This window comes from Salvia hispanica, chromosome 4 (assembly GCF_029641045.1).
Source record: "Salvia hispanica isolate PSC_SH4W2 chromosome 4, Shi_PSC_v1, whole genome shotgun sequence".
Classification (NCBI taxonomy): domain Eukaryota; kingdom Viridiplantae; phylum Streptophyta; class Magnoliopsida; order Lamiales; family Lamiaceae; genus Salvia; species Salvia hispanica.
In genome coordinates this window covers 13,894,190-13,909,705 of record NC_142695.1, presented here as the reverse complement: position 1 = coordinate 13,909,705, position 15,516 = coordinate 13,894,190, and the positions used below count along the sequence as shown (strand labels likewise).

The window sequence follows — 15,516 nt, the reverse complement described above, 5'->3', positions numbered from 1 at the left end:
TAATTTAGATAGAAATATATAGATATAATTAAAAAAATATATAAAAATTAAGCATATAGTAGTAGAAAATACTACTCCTTGTTTGAAGAATAATTGGTCATATACAAATAAAAGAACAATACAATTGCCGCATAGACACAGAAGAGAGAGAGAGACAGAGAGAGACTAAAAAAAAGGATCGTTAGTGAGAGGTTGTTTGGCGGCGAGTTTAATACGGCGGAACACAGGAGCAACGCTTCCGCACAAACAAAGCTATTTATATTAGAATCCATTAAACCAATTTCTCAAAGCAAATGCAAAACAAGAAAAGAGGGAGAACAAAAATTCCCTGGTTTTCTTTCTGATTATAAACAAAACAAAACAAAACAAAATTGAGGGAAAGAAAAGATGGTTTCATCAATTGCTTCGTCTTCTTCGGTTACTGTTAGAGTCGAGAAAGCTACAAGCGAGTTCTTGATCGGACCCGATTGGACTCTTAATATGGAAATTTGTGATATTCTCAATTCCAACCAGATGTACGTTTTTTTACATATTTTTCATTAAAAGATTGAATTTTTATTGTTTTTTGGTCTTCTCGGTCGTTTGTAAATGTTTTGTGAACATGTTGATTTCTGTTTTGGAATTGGGATTAATCAAGATTCTTGGTTCAAGTTATGTTAAAATAGGAGGATTGCATATGATGATACTTTCTTGTGTGATGAGGGAATTTTGAATGTTGTAATTTTATCCATAAAAAAGAAATTGATGGTTGTAGATGGGGGGATTTGGTTGTGTTTTTTGATTGATTATATATCTGTGTGTAGAGTTTTACGATGTATGTACCGGGTTTGTATTCAAGATGAAATTTTTATGGTGGAATTTTGATGTGTCACTGAATAGGCTTGCAAAAGATGTTGTGAAAGCTGTGAAGAAAAGGTTGCAGCACAAGAAACCCAAAGTTCAGTTGCTTGCTTTAACGGTATTCAAGTGTGCTTCGATTCTTGAAAAACCCGGTGTTTATTTGAGGCGAGATTGGTTGATGTTTGCTTCTTATGTATCTTTGTAGCTTCTGGAGACGCTTGTCAAGAACTGTGGTGATTATGTGCATTTTCATATTGCAGAAAAGAATATACTTCCGGAGATGGTCAAGATTGTAAAGAAAAAGGCGAGTTTCTAACTTTTTATGGACTAGTCCAATGATACTAAAATAGATTAGTGTGCTTTTCCTGCTTGAGTCATGCTAGGATCAAGTGCACATTGAATGAGTGTTTGTTGCCTCATTCAGATTGATTGGTCCTCGCCCTATCTTGAATGCTTCATAATAGTACTTATTTGTTTATTGATGTTTCCTCATATATTTATTTTGATGTTCTGCTAATATTTGCATTTGAATAGAATGGGTTTGTTCAAATACATTATAAATTTAAACGTTGATATGATTTTTTTCTCATCTATGAGACTATATTCCAGCTTCATATTTTCATCTATACTCATCAACAAGAAGTTAAGAATGTGTACGTGCTTCCAGACTAATAGGGTTACTCTTTGATGCTTTCAGACTGATATGCACGTAAGAGATAAAATTCTAACCCTGATCGGCTCATGGTACGAGGCATTTGGTGGATTGGGAGGAAGACATCCTCAGTATTATATGGCTTACGAAGATCTGAGGGTAAATACTTGTATAGTGGCAGTGATGTTGAGGCCTTCAAAATTGAACTATCTCCTCTTCGTAGGAAGATTTATTAACTGCCCTGGCTTTTTATGGCAGCGGTTTGGTGTACAATTTCCTCATCGCCCACCAGATGCTGCTCCTATACATACTCCTGCTACACATGCAGTGTCGACTCCTCCACCAGGTTACAGAATGTCAAGTAGTTCTTCCACGAGACTCAATGAAGCTACTGGAGCTGAAGATACTACTTTAAGGTTCATGTTGTGGTCGTTGAGCCCAATAAACATTGTATCTTTTTACTTATCATCCAGTTCTGATTGACTCTCCTAAATTTTCACCCTTGTAGTTTATCGGGCCTCAACTCCATGTGTGATGTTCTTGAACTCTTGACTGATATGTTGCGAGCTGTTGATCCAAGTGATCGCTCGGTATCTTCATCTACAGCTCTTCACCTTTGTTGCTAGAAATGGTGTTTAGATATGTCCCGAATAATTTAATTCCCTTTCAGGCTGTTAATGATGAAATCATAGTTGATCTTGTCGAGCAATGCCGCATTAATCAAAGAAAGCTTGTGGAGTTGTTGGGGACGACCGGGTAGCATTTCTTCCCATTCCAGATTTAATCTCATTTTCTTACCGGTTTTATGTCTGAAACTCGTATGCAATTTTTGACAGAGACGAAGAGATCCTAGGTAAGGGTCTTGAATTAAACGACAGCTTACAGAGTGTTCTTGCAAAGCATGATGCAATAGTTTCGGGTTCCCCTCTTCCACCCGCACCCACTCCTACCACACGTGCAGCTTCTAAGAGCCAACAACCTGATCATAGATCTTCTGAAGTCAGCACACCGCCTGCATCATCCAAAGAGACCCCACCTGCACCGGCATTTACTGTGATTGATGAAAAGGATGTCGATGAGGAAGACGACTTTGCACAGCTGGCTCGAAGGTTACAAACTTATACTCCCTCCATCCCTCTGTATCTGAGTCGAATTCATCTTTTGGTTGTCCCACTGTAGCTGAATCATTTCCTATTTTGGTAAAAAGCACCAACTTTTCTTAAATCTCGTGCCGAAAAGAAACGTCTCTACTACAGTGGGACAGAGGGAGTACTATTTATTAACCTTATTTTCTGTCTTTCATCACATGTAATTTTAATTTTAATTCTGAACTTAATTCCTGCAGACATTCAAAAACTCGGAGCAATGTTTCTCAAAACTCATCCACGGCTAAAAGTCAAGAAGCTACATCGATCCCTGCAATGAGCAATGCACTAGTTCCCATCAGCACACCTGCATCAGTGGAAACGAAAGATCAGAACATCATAGAGCTCCTGAGCATCGTTTTGTCGACAGGTAGTAGCTCGAACGAGCAGAGTTCTTCTCCAGACCATATGCCTTCTTCAACTAGCCCAGGTACTACTACAGTTTCCCCTGAGGTTTATCCTGCTAGTAACAACTATGTCGCTCCGTGGGCTCAGCCTCAGCCACAGCAGGCCCCACAACAACCTCAGCTTCAGCCTTACCAACAACCTCCATACAACTCACAATCACCAGTCTATAATACTCAGACTCAGCAGCAGTCACAATATCAACAGCAATATCAGTATAATACAACAAGTCAACCACAGCCACAGCCTCATAATTCCCAATATGCATACCCTCCTCCACCATGGGCCACCACGCCAGGCTACTTCAGCAGTCATAATCCTATGTATACGTACTCGACTCCTAGACCCATGGCGCCTTTCAGTAACGGAGTGGCGCAGGCGGCCAGCTGCGCACAGCCGAAGCCCTTCATCCCTTCATATAGATTGTTTGAAGATCTTGATGTGTTCAGCAGTGGGGATGGGAGATTCAGACCGACGAGTAATGCGACACCGAGCTTGTCCGGGCCCACAAGCCAAAATATGGTTGGCGGGAGGATGTGATTGTTAGCTTGGTTTATATTTAATTTTTCATATATTTTTTGAACACTTTTGAGTTTAGGTGGTGTAAGTAATAGGTTCGTTTGAATAATGGTTATTCTAGTTTTTCACTTCCAGAAAATATGTTTTTCAACTAAATAATGGTGATTTCAGCCGATATTTATGGATGTGATTAATTTTCAGCCTGTGAGTAATTGCATCTGTTCTGTTATAGTATTCAAGAATTTGAATGTAAACAAGAAAAACAAGTAACCATGTAAATATATTACATCTTCCATTTAGGCTAATCATTATGATTATGCAAGCATATTACATGTGCAATTATATAAAATAACATAATGTAGAAGAAAGGGGTAGAATAACAGTTGAGATTAACAGTTAAACTATAATTAGTTAGAAACCATTTCAACTATACAAATTGAGCAAAGTTGCTGCAGCTGTTAATGTGTACGAAAAGAAGGGAAAAAGAGAGGAAAAGAGAAAACGGAAATACTAAGGAAATACAGAAAGGGCATATTGAAGATGAAGTAAAATAAAAAATAAAAATGGGCATATCTACACCTTTCTTGACCTATAAACAAAGATTATTTGCCAAAGCCTCCATAGAATCAGTCGATTCTTTCTTCCTTTCTCCCAGAGTTGATCCAAATGAGTGGAGGCTTAATTAATATATTATACACCTTCAAGTGCGAGAGCCGAGTACGCACCTTCATACCAAGAGATGACATTTTCGATTGATCGGTCAGTCATATGCAGGCAACGTAGTTGCTCAACTCCAAATTGCCAGGTCGTGTCCAGAGATTAAAATAATTCATCTTGGTGGAGAAATCTCATCAGCATATATGGAAACACAAGCATCAGCAGCACCAGCAGCGAGTAATACTTGATAGGGATGGAAGGTCAGGCAGCTAACGGATCCGATCTTTTGGGCCATGAAAGTGGGATAGTACCGAATAGTGCCTAATGGATCGCCCTCAAGATTGAAGACTTTGATGAGTTGCTTGGCTGAGCCACTTGCTATAAGAGGGGCGTGCCTGTGGACGGCTAAAGCTGTGAGTGATCCCCTATGGGCATCGATAGTCAGGTACGTGTTTTTGGCGCGTCTCATATCTAGGAACTGGATATTTCCTGCTTGTGATGCACTTACGATCTGAAAAAAAAAGTGTCAAATTGTAACGACAGGCGCCTTTCGGATTTTTAGCATGCATACACAACTACACCTACATGTTGTATAGAACTCCCTCAGTTCCATTAGGGTGGGATTACATATATTTTTGGACCATTCTGTTCCATTAGAGTTGGGACATTTCCTTTTAAGAAAATAAATAAAGCACACTTATCTCCTTGTTTACTTTAGTCTATCTCTTACTTTTACTTCAGAATAAAGTTCAAAATTAGTCCCATACATTTGCTCAATTTTTTAAAAAAAATTTTGTTAGCTTTTGATCCCAAACATTATGTTTTGGTTCATATTTAATGGTTTTGTCAAAACTTAACGGTCAAGTTGATTGATCAGTTAAAATACAGACTAAAACATAACATCTAAGACCAAAAGCTAACCACACTTAAAATGTGTGGACCAACTAGGTTCATTGTGCAAATGTACCAGACCATTTTTGGACTTTAAAACACAGTTCACCGTTAAGTTTTGACTGAATCATTAAATATGGACCAAAACATAATGTTTGAGACCAAAAAGTTTTTTTGGACAAATGTACGGGACTATTTTTGAACTTTAGTCTCTACTTTATTCTTACTCCACTAAACTTAATAAATATGTAATCTTTCATGCCCAAACGAAATGCTCCAACACTAATGGAAGCAAGGAAGTAAAATTTGCTTTATCTCAGTGGGTTGAAAGGGGGAAGAAAACAGTCACCTTTGCTGGTTCAAGACCAGGTTGGAAGCCAATACCAACAACTCTTTCAACTCGTTGAGTGTGAGGTCGGGTTTCAGTAACAAGCCTAACCAATTCAGGAAAAAGAGAATGAGTCACAGACAGAATAGAACCATGTACAATGATCAGATGTCAGGGCCAGATAAGCTTGAGAAAGAAATGGCAAAAGGTATAGGGAACTTTTTGTGTGTTAATCAAACATATGAATGATATCTTACATCTCGGGAGTACGAATATCATATAATCTGACATAACCATCAACAAAACCAGCAGCAAATTGACCTGCATGAACTTGAGAAACAGCCTGTACATTTGATTAAATTGGTTAATCAACCATCTGTTGGTGCAAATTTGTTAATAACAAAGATAAACGCAGAATGATAAAAGTGAGAACATGTGTAGCACATGAAGAGTTCAACAACTTCTTGACGTAAAGTGGAAAACTAATTCTGGGAATTTACACCCACCAGCGCTGAGATGCTTGAATCTTGGGGTAAGGAAATGGTCTTGACAAGCTGCTCTTTGTCCAGATCCCAAGCCATGATAGATGAAATATCACCAGAAGAAAACTAGGCAGGGCACAATAAAGGATATCAATGACATAAAAATGTATATCTTGACTTTAAGAAAGTAATACATGCACACGCATAGCAATTTAGTTCAATGACATACAAGATACCCTGACTGCTGTTGCCAATCCACAACAGCATTCACACCATGGGCACCAGGTCTGCGACCCTGAATCGACGCAAAAGCAGTAACTAATTTCTGTTGTCCTTTTGATGTGTAATCTTTCCAAATCCGGATATTCCCATCATCTATATTATAACATAAGCAGATTAGAGTTCAGCATCAACTAAAACAAGCAGGCCTCCCTACTTTAGGTAAGAAACTTACTTGATGCAACTAGAAGCATGTTCTCGTCAAATTCATTTACAAGACACAACTTTGAAGCTCCTTTGTCAGGGTAATCATGGTTACTGAAACTGTTGAGCAGGGTTGCTTCCTCATAATTCCAGACCCTAATAAATTACATCTAAAGGAATTAGCTAATCATACAAAATGTGAAATTTAACAATTATGAATCAGAAGCACCATAGAGATAAATAATTCCATTCAACAACTTCCTCCCACCTAATCCTTTCATTTTCATCCGAAGCAATCACAACAGGCGAGAATGGCTGCAGCAAAGCAGTTTTGGTGCCCGTCTCAAACTTAGTATCCCAACTGGCAATTTGATTATGCAGTTTACTCACAGCTGCCAAAAAAATAGCATTAAGAAACAGCAATTACAGAGAGGAGTAGAGTGTTGTTAAGGACTTACAGGAGTGTTGGCATTTTACTATATGATCAAGTGCCAATTTCTCCCTTTCTTCTCTTCTAGCAATTATGTCTTCACTATCATCCATTGCGGTAAGAAGCGGCTTTGAAAAGTGACCACAGCTCCAGTTATAGATCATTGACTGTGGAAGAAAACTACGTTCTGAAGCACCAGATGGCCCAGCAGAAGCTAAAAATGGATCAGCTAGCCCTGAATCTGGAGAATTAATCAGATGCGGTCTGAATTCCAAGGAACAAACTCTCCGCATTCCAGTCAAGTAGCTTGGCCTAGGAGGACTAACGGGAGGAGTTCTGAACGTCAGCGGCAAATGGGCTCCTACGAAAATATAGAAAATTTACAACTTTAAATATAAAGTAACAAATTAACATGAAATTTCAGAAAACAAACATGTTGCAGTATTCATCATCTTTTTTTTTACCCAAACAATGGCACAAACTGCTCCAGGGAGAATTAAGCAATAAAAAGACTTACCTCCATTTAATTCAAACCAAGATGATGAACGAGCTAGTCCAACCAGACTGGAGCTTGCTGCTGATTCACCAAGACGAGCACTTGCACCAGCAGGCTTGACTGATTTAGCAACAACTTGTTCAATACCAATAACAGATAATACTCGCCTTCCAAGGGATGCAACACGTGGCGATGGATCCTTCGCCAGATTGCACATAGCTAATACACACTGTGAGTACAGTGCATTATCAAGTGGTTTTCGCCTTGAGTGGTGAAGAACCCCATTGCTGACAGAGTCATTTGGTGCTCCAGAATCAGAATGCAGGGATGAATCATCAGAAAGTGGAGACCCATGCATTATCCCAGAGGTAGCAAGAGGGCTGCTGGTAGATACTCTCCCATCACGAACAAGAGGCTGGCTGTCATTGCCAACTCGTAATAACGGAGCAATTGGTGAAGGAACTATACTTCCATGAGACATGTAGTGAGTTGGAGTTGTATAGCCACTACTAGAACCCTTGACAGCAAAAGACGGTAAGGAAGTGAGTACAGAACCAGATTGGGGTTTCCCATATGAAGTAGCAACTGACTTCAGGTGTTTGTTGTGGCCAAAGGCAAACCGCGAAAGAGCTGCAGACAGTAGTGGAGTAAAAAACTTAATAGAAGAAATGGGTGGATAATAGCATAATAAAACAATAATAATTATAAAGGGCAAGCACGTTTGATGTAGTACATACCCACAGCAACTTCAGCTCGCACCAATGGGCTTCCATCAGAAACAACACTTAAAATGTTCTTTATGATACTGACTTCAGCCCTAACTTTTTCATCATCATCACAATCTTCATCTCCATTACCATCTCTCGACGTGTCAAACCCTATATCAAGGGCAGTGCCTAGAGCGAAAACCGCTGCCGCACGTACCTTTACAAAAGTTCATTAAAATTACATAATATACCTCACTGTAAGTACAGAGATAAAAAATAATCAAAAAATTTGCATATGCTTTCTGTTCATTGGTTACTATTAGAAGGCAAAGAGACGGGTACAACAGATAAAACTGATAAGTAATAGAAAGACCTCTGGTTGGGGCTCAGATAGAAGAGGAGCAAGAATATCTGGAGCATCGGCCTGCAGGCCTAACAGTTGAGCTTCTGAAAAATCTTCCCATAGTTTCCCAAGGCACAAGCATATCCACTGAAGGAATAGAGGTTCAGTTTGTGCTTCATTAGGAGATGAACACTGGAGGTGCTTGAGGCAGACATGTATAAGACCAGCCTCAATGCAGGTCTCCTGACCCCGCCTGTGACCATCCACAATGACGGCCAGTACAAATGCAGCCATTGCCCGTTGCTCAGGGTAGGCTTCCACACTATCAAGAAACCTAATGAAATAAGCATGCCCACCATCCTTCACAAGATCAACCTGACATGACTGCAGGAACACAACATTTCAAGATTTAGCATACTAGTAAATGTAGTCATTTTGCAGTACTACTTGTTCTATCTAAATTCTAAAGCTATACAAAAGGTGATGCCTCCCACAATATGACTTTGCCATGAAACTGGTGAGAGATCCTGTTGAATAAAACAAAATAGGAAATTATAGTGAAAATATTCACGATTCACCTTATCCAGAGCTAGGATCTTTGTCCAGATGAACACAAGAATTTGTCGTAGCTCTGGAGTGGTAGTTTGTAAGAGCTTCAAAACATAAGGAAATATTCCGACAGATAAGGCCTGCAGTTGTAGACACAGCAAAGAATATGTAAAACCACAGTTAAATATTGATTCATTAACAAGATAACAAACAACAGATCCATAGAAGATACCAGCTCCACAGCCCAAGGTCCCATATCCAGAAATCTACCAAGGAGTACCAGAGCCCGAAATCTATGGCATTGACTGAGTAAGACCTGAGTGACAAACAGAAAGAAGAGGGTGAGAATAGGGCCAGTAGCCAGAAGTCCATAGACAAAAATAAAATACTCCCTCCGTCCCACAATAAGAGTCACATTTTGCCATTTCGGTCCATCCCACAATAAGTGTCACATTTCACTTTTACCATAAATGCTAAGTAGGTCCCACATTCCACTAACTCACTTCACTCACATTCTATTATAAAATCAATATAAAAAAGTGGACCCCATATTCCACTAACTTTTCCAACCCACTATTCTTTACATTTCTTAAAACCCGTGCCCACACCAACTGTGACTTCTATTGTGGGACAAAGGGAGTAATATCTAAACTGAATCAGACCTGAAGAACAATGGGCAACTGCTCTGGAGGCTTTTTATGCTCTGATCCATGATCGAGCCATACTTCAAAAGCTGTCAGCTGCTCAGTGAAAAATGGGCTCGGCTGCAAATGAAAACAAGAATATGTAAATAAGGTAATATTTCGACTAACTAAAAACATCAATCTGTAAGAATCGTTTGTGCTGGTTTACTAATATCATCCATCCTATACAAACAATATGTTATGAAAGGTAAATGTGGAAAAAGATTGTTGTGGATACCTGGAACTCTGCATTTGGGTCCTCAACTAATGTTGGAAGCTGAGAGAGACAGATTTCAGCAGCCATATCCCATGCATCCCTGCAGGTGCACAAGAATAAAATAAACATACAGATCAATATCATTGTATGAGAAGATAAAGTTAATGCTGGGGAAACAATAAATTAAAGTTACCACATATGATGCTGATGTGTAGGTGGCAACATTGGATATGAAATTGGAGAACAATTTGCAGATCGCATAATCCTTTCAGCCAGCAAAAAGTTTCTAAACAAGCTGGCAACCAAAAGATCTTGTCTGAACAAACGCTGGAACAAATCTGAAACTCAAGTTGACAATTCCCAAATTATCATTACCATGCTGTTCAAATTAAAGTTTACAATGACCACATGAAATTCTGTCCCTGTCATTACCATGTGGAAGTACATTCCATGCGATAGTGTCAGTCACAGCTGTGAATATCCAGTTTAATTCCCCAAGAAGGGTCTTCCGGTCTGTTTGACGGCCAGGAATTCTATCTATCAAAGAATAATCAAAGGACTCGTGCAGCAGCGACCGAGTGCAAAACCTGAAGAATTATTGCATAACAATATCCAAATTCTTTAACATATACATCTAGAAACAAGAAATGACCAGAAAGTCATAATATAAGAAAAGAGGCCTTAAGCAATCATATTTTCTGGTTGCAAATGCAATGTAAACAGTGTATATAAGAGCAATATACTTATATATGGCAAAAAATAATCAATCAGAGCAGTGCAAAGAACCAATTTTTTAAGGAACAAGAATGATCTTTTCTTCAAAATTTGGGCAAGTTCATCAGAGATTGTGCGTTATCATCCATGCCTGACACCCTTGGGGCCTTACAGAAACAGAATGTCTAGAATTTCATGATACCTAATTCATCTTTTCAGTTACCATCTACAAAACACGGGGGGATTCTAGAGACATGATCAAATGAATTTCAAAAATCAATTAACACTAAATGGAAAATAGAATTGAGAGTGCAGTTGATCACCATCTTAAAGCCATTTTTATTGGCGTCGTGAGGCAAGATGTAAATACATCAGCAGGAAACTCAGCACTTTGCGGAAGTGTCTCGTGAGCTTCACAGGCCGCAAGTAAAATGCAATCCCTCGTGGGAGCTCCAGAAGTTGAACTGGAATAATCTTGGAGCTGTTGTAAAAAGAGATACATTTCAAAAATTAATATGCATATCCAAATAAATGACACTGTTATCAATGAGAAAACCAACCTGAATGAAGGCACTGATAATTAGCCCAGCAGCAGAGCAGTCAAACACATATATAGAAGGTGTCTTCAGCCAGGAATCCAAATCACTGATTGGCAAAGGTATGTACTGTGTATAACTCTATATAAACAAATATATGAGAATTGAGAACTGGAGAAAAGTGGAATTAGAAAGGCGGTGTTCAGACTTGAGAATGGTATATAGTAGATAAGGTACTCAAAATAAGACCTTATTAAATAGCCAAATTTCACCATTCGGAGTTGGCTTAGGCACTCCATGTCCATTGTAGTGGAACAGAACTCTTTCAGATTTTGCATATTTACGGCATGTTGTGCACAGTTTCTTTACATCATCTACAGTGGGGTCCAATGAATACTTGTAACGAGCCTGTCGTTGTGCAAATAATATGTTTACTTAGCATGTAAAAACAGAATAACGCCTTTTATAATGCAATATTCAATTTGTAAGTTCATGAAAGTATCAATATCATATGACATGGTACAGCATATGGCCTCATCATACCTTGGGTTGCCACCTTTCATATTGTTGATTCAAGGTTCTTCCAATTGTTTCAATAGCTTTTTGTGGTGCCATTGAAAATGGATCTAAAAAGAGTGAGAGGCACATGAACAAACATATACTGTCATCAGATTACTACTCTGTTTCTTACATATGGACAAAAATACCAAGCTGAAAAAATGAACAATGCTACACCTTATAGACAGTCCACCAACAGTTATTGGATAATATGCCTTAAAACAAAAAAAAAAAATACCCTGTTACAGAGACTAACCCACATCTATGATAGTTCAGTTTTTCAATCCTTCTTTTCATTTTCAGAGAATGTTATTGCCTTAAATTTATGCAGTAAAAATTCTCAGCACTAACTCTTTCATCCATACCCTCTCATAGCAAGTCCCCACCCCCACTTGAGAAAAACTGTGGATGAGATACTCAACTACTCTTCAACCATACTACCATGATAAATGTCATAGCAGAGAATAAATAATTACAACCAGTAATGTAACAGCTACTTTTTAAATAACGAATATGTCAAAAGGTCCTGACACATACATGTTTGATTATTTACATAAAGAAACATGCTATTGTGTGAGCACTGAGCAGTTAAATGATGAGGTACAAAAATTAATTATAAAAATACAAAAAAGTGTCCACATGCAACATGGTAATGATGACAGAGGAGTGGTATTCATATAAGACTCTTTAGTTCAAAGATCAATAAAATGCCTTTTAAATAAGTCACAAATAGATAGCATATGTGTAAGAAACAAGCATACAAATAAATCATTGTGCCAACATAAAGCTAACTATCAGAAGAAAAAAGCAGAACAAGTTTATACCAATCCAACATTCCATCCGTGCACAAGGAGATATCTTTATAACATCAGGTGGATCAACGCTGATATTTAAACACAAAACTAAGGCAACGCATCCTGTCTTCATCTGCAACAAATGTGAAGTTAACACAGAAAGATGAAGCATGTTTCAATTGATAATTTTACAAGATTATATAGTATCCAGAAAAAAATAGCAGATAAATCCAAATATAAAAGCACACAAATAAAATTTCAAGAGAAAATCATTCCTTCAACCAAGAGACAGACTGTCTAGAGAAGACCCGAAGCTCTATTTACTGTTTAGAAGTGGTAGCTTTTAAATAACAGATTAATCCAAATATAAAAGCATACAAATTATATCATTTCAAGAGAAAATCACTCTTCAACCAAGAGACATAGACTGTCTAGAGAAGACCCGAAGCTCTAGTTACTGTTTAGAAGTGGTAGCTTTGAACAAACAGGCCATGAAACAGTTCTGGCCGATTTCAAGAACTAAAGTTCAGTTCAGCAAATAAATTTATAAAATATATTCTGGAAGCAGGTTACATTATCTGCATTGCGAATGGCCAATGGAGGAATGCAAAAAAGAGAAAGTCATGGAGGAGCACGGATCTATGAGGCTGGTAATGCTCTTTTAACAAAATGAGGATGGTAACCTTTCTGAGTTAATTACACATTCGTAATGTATCGGATGCAACAACTTGGTAGGTTATATTAGTCAGATATTATGTTACAAATGTATTAACAGGAAGAGAAACTCAAAAAGGAAAACAATATCTTTTCAAAATTATGGCACAGTCATCTGGAGCACCTTATTCTGCTTCCTTGTCAAAAAATTAAACAAAATGAACTCATTTCATAAATGAAAACTGAAATAGCCTCATAAACAAGGGGGCATTTATGATACGATTGACTATCATCTATCATCTACCATCATACGCAACAATAAAGAAAACTATCACAGACAAATCACCTTGAAGCACACTAAATAACACATAAGAGTCTACTATCACCATCAATCATCTCTTTCCACGACATTGTTCATAAATATGACAAGCTACAACTGTGACATCAAGTACGCATAACACGATATTTGTCAACGCACTACAATAACAACATATTCAATGCCCCAAATTTAGGATAAGCAATGTGGATAGCAAGAAACATTCAGTAATACATACACAAACGCAAATAGTTAAACAAGTTACCCTATCCCGGGGCCGCCATTTAGAGACCAAGCCGCTATCCGAGGGCCCTGCTGGAATACAGTCCTCAAATCCGTCGTGCCGAAGCTCACACAACACTATAGTCTGTGGCAAGTAAGCCATGCTCGTGGTGGTGGTCATTTCCGTATAGCTGCTGCTCGCAGTTTCGGTTAAATCACGGGCATTGGCATTATTATTATTAGTACTGGCAATGCTACTGCTACTATGAGCACTCCTTTCGCCATCCTCCTCAACATGAGTCCCATTCTCGGTGAACTCTTCCAAATGATTGGAAACTGCCGTCGTCGACTGTGAAAACCGTGATGCCGCCATCAAATCCCCCAATGCCATAAAATAAAGTGCCCTAATTTGCAGATAATTGCTCAGCCCTGCCCTAGTCGAACTGATTTCGGAGGAAAACTCATAACAGGAACACTAATTAAGGCGATTGGTGAGAAAAGGTGAGGGTTTTAGGCAATCGATGTGGAGGGAGGGGTTTAGGTCAAGAAGCGGGGTGCGATTAGTCGACGAAGCCGGTGAAAGAGCGGCGTAGAGAGATAGAGAGAAGAAGGAAGAGGAGAGAATCCAGCTCTGTAAAACCCTAGGCAGCGCAGGCGCAAGTGATGGCGGTGACGGCGGCGGGACAGGTGGAAGAGTCGATGGAGGCGTAGATATACATATGTATATACAGACAGAGAGAGATGTCAAATGTAAATTTGGGGATTTATTATTAATCTCACTTTCCTTTTGTATTTACTAGTGTTAACACCCGTACTATGCACGGGTCATGTGATTTTCATTATTAATAAGTAATAATTTTAAAAAGTGCAACATAAATAAAAATAATATCATATGTAATTTTAGAGAAAAAAATTTAATTCTCAAGTTTCATTCTATATAAAGCATTTCGTTTTCAGCATTAGATTTTATATACATATTTATATTTTATGAGTTGAGTGGAGAAGGATAATGTATGACATACGATAAAGTACATTATAAAAAAAACAATAATTAGGGTAAGAAATCCAAACCACCCCACCCCCCTAAAAAAAGAAAATGTGTTGCTTACAATGGGACAGAGGGAGTAAATACTACTAATTCATTATTATATAGTACTATCTGTCTCATTAAAAATAAAACGTTTTTCTTTTAGTTGTCTCGTTACAAAAGAAACATTTCCTAAAATAGAAACAACATCATCGTCACCCCGCATTCACTTTGCATGAATTATTTTCATAATATAACAATATCACTTATGATTAGCGAACTCATGAACAAATCCACATAAAAAAAACATAATGCACAATTATAAATAAATAGTATTAAAAAAAATTCATTAAATTACTATTATTTTTTTCCATAAATTTCCAACATAATTTACTTATACGCAGCATCCATAAACATTTCCAATACAATGCATGGGCACAAAATTATATCATTTCCAATAATAAACATTATAATGAGGTAAAAATTTTATGTCATTATTTAATGGTTCAATATATTATTATTGCTATTTTGATATAATAACCGGGCCCAATATAGAAGTGTGATTATTGTGATCCTATGGAATTAGCAGAAGATTTGGTTAATTAAAAAGAGCATCATACTTAGGGGTGGCAAAATGGGTAGCGGGTATCGGGTAATTCCCATTTCGACCCGATACCCGGCGGATATCGGGTACCCGCTACCCGACGATAACGGGAAACGGGGCGGGATTGGGTAGTGTATTTTAGAATTTTGCGGGTAGCGGGTATACCCGCTATCCGCACGGGTATACCCGTTAGTCCCGTTTATACCCGTCTTTGGAAATATGATGCATACGTACTCTGATAATATTTTGATTATTTTCACTTTTTCAAGAGAGATATTAGAAATGACCTCATTTTAAATAGTTCACAATTGAAATTTTTGCATG

At 38.0% G+C, this 15,516-nt stretch overlaps 2 protein-coding genes across 2 annotated transcripts; one reads left to right on the top strand and one right to left on the bottom strand.

Moving 5' to 3' along the window:
• The first annotated feature begins 138 nt into the window (after positions 1-138).
• On the top strand, positions 139-3,761 carry LOC125191993 (TOM1-like protein 6). Its single transcript, XM_048089442.2, has 9 exons — positions 139-515; positions 880-958; positions 1,046-1,144; positions 1,538-1,651; positions 1,751-1,908; positions 2,001-2,082; positions 2,163-2,248; positions 2,329-2,601; positions 2,838-3,761. The coding sequence occupies exons 1-9, from the start codon at positions 388-390 to the stop codon at positions 3,580-3,582; spliced, it is 1,764 nt and encodes a 587-aa protein (XP_047945399.1). The 5' UTR covers positions 139-387; the 3' UTR covers positions 3,583-3,761.
• A 183-nt stretch (positions 3,762-3,944) lies between these two features.
• Positions 3,945-14,313, bottom strand: LOC125194694 (regulatory-associated protein of TOR 1-like). The gene is made up of 23 exons (XM_089069645.1): positions 13,605-14,313; positions 12,400-12,502; positions 11,561-11,643; positions 11,267-11,425; positions 11,042-11,158; positions 10,805-10,962; positions 10,200-10,354; positions 9,961-10,105; positions 9,789-9,867; positions 9,530-9,631; positions 9,100-9,183; positions 8,897-9,007; positions 8,349-8,702; positions 8,006-8,192; positions 7,290-7,898; positions 6,801-7,133; positions 6,611-6,734; positions 6,374-6,498; positions 6,149-6,294; positions 5,944-6,045; positions 5,695-5,780; positions 5,459-5,543; positions 3,945-4,729 (listed from the first exon to the last, which is right to left on the bottom strand). The coding sequence occupies exons 1-23, from the start codon at positions 13,950-13,952 to the stop codon at positions 4,391-4,393; spliced, it is 4,134 nt and encodes a 1,377-aa protein (XP_088925771.1). The 5' UTR covers positions 13,953-14,313; the 3' UTR covers positions 3,945-4,390.
• Between the last annotated feature and the right edge of the window lie 1,203 nt (positions 14,314-15,516).

What these genes read in the sequence shown, in the direction of transcription:
- LOC125191993 (XM_048089442.2), top strand. Translation starts at nt 388, where the DNA reads ATGGTTTCATCAATTGCTTCGTCTTCTTCGGTTACTGTTAGAGTCGAG. An exon ending in TCAAGATTGTAAAGAAAAAG is followed by an intron (nt 1,145 to 1,537) that starts GCGAGTTTCTAA and finishes TGATGCTTTCAG; the next exon opens with ACTGATATGCACGTAAGAGA. An exon ending in GCTGAAGATACTACTTTAAG is followed by an intron (nt 1,909 to 2,000) that starts GTTCATGTTGTG and finishes TCACCCTTGTAG; the next exon opens with TTTATCGGGCCTCAACTCCA.
- LOC125194694 (XM_089069645.1), bottom strand. Translation starts at nt 13,952, where the DNA reads ATGGCATTGGGGGATTTGATGGCGGCATCACGGTTTTCACAGTCGACG. An exon ending in ATGAAAGGTGGCAACCCAAG is followed by an intron (nt 11,426 to 11,560) that starts GTATGATGAGGC and finishes GCACAACGACAG; the next exon opens with GCTCGTTACAAGTATTCATT. An exon ending in ACACATCAGCATCATATGTG is followed by an intron (nt 9,868 to 9,960) that starts GTAACTTTAATT and finishes GTGCACCTGCAG; the next exon opens with GGATGCATGGGATATGGCTG.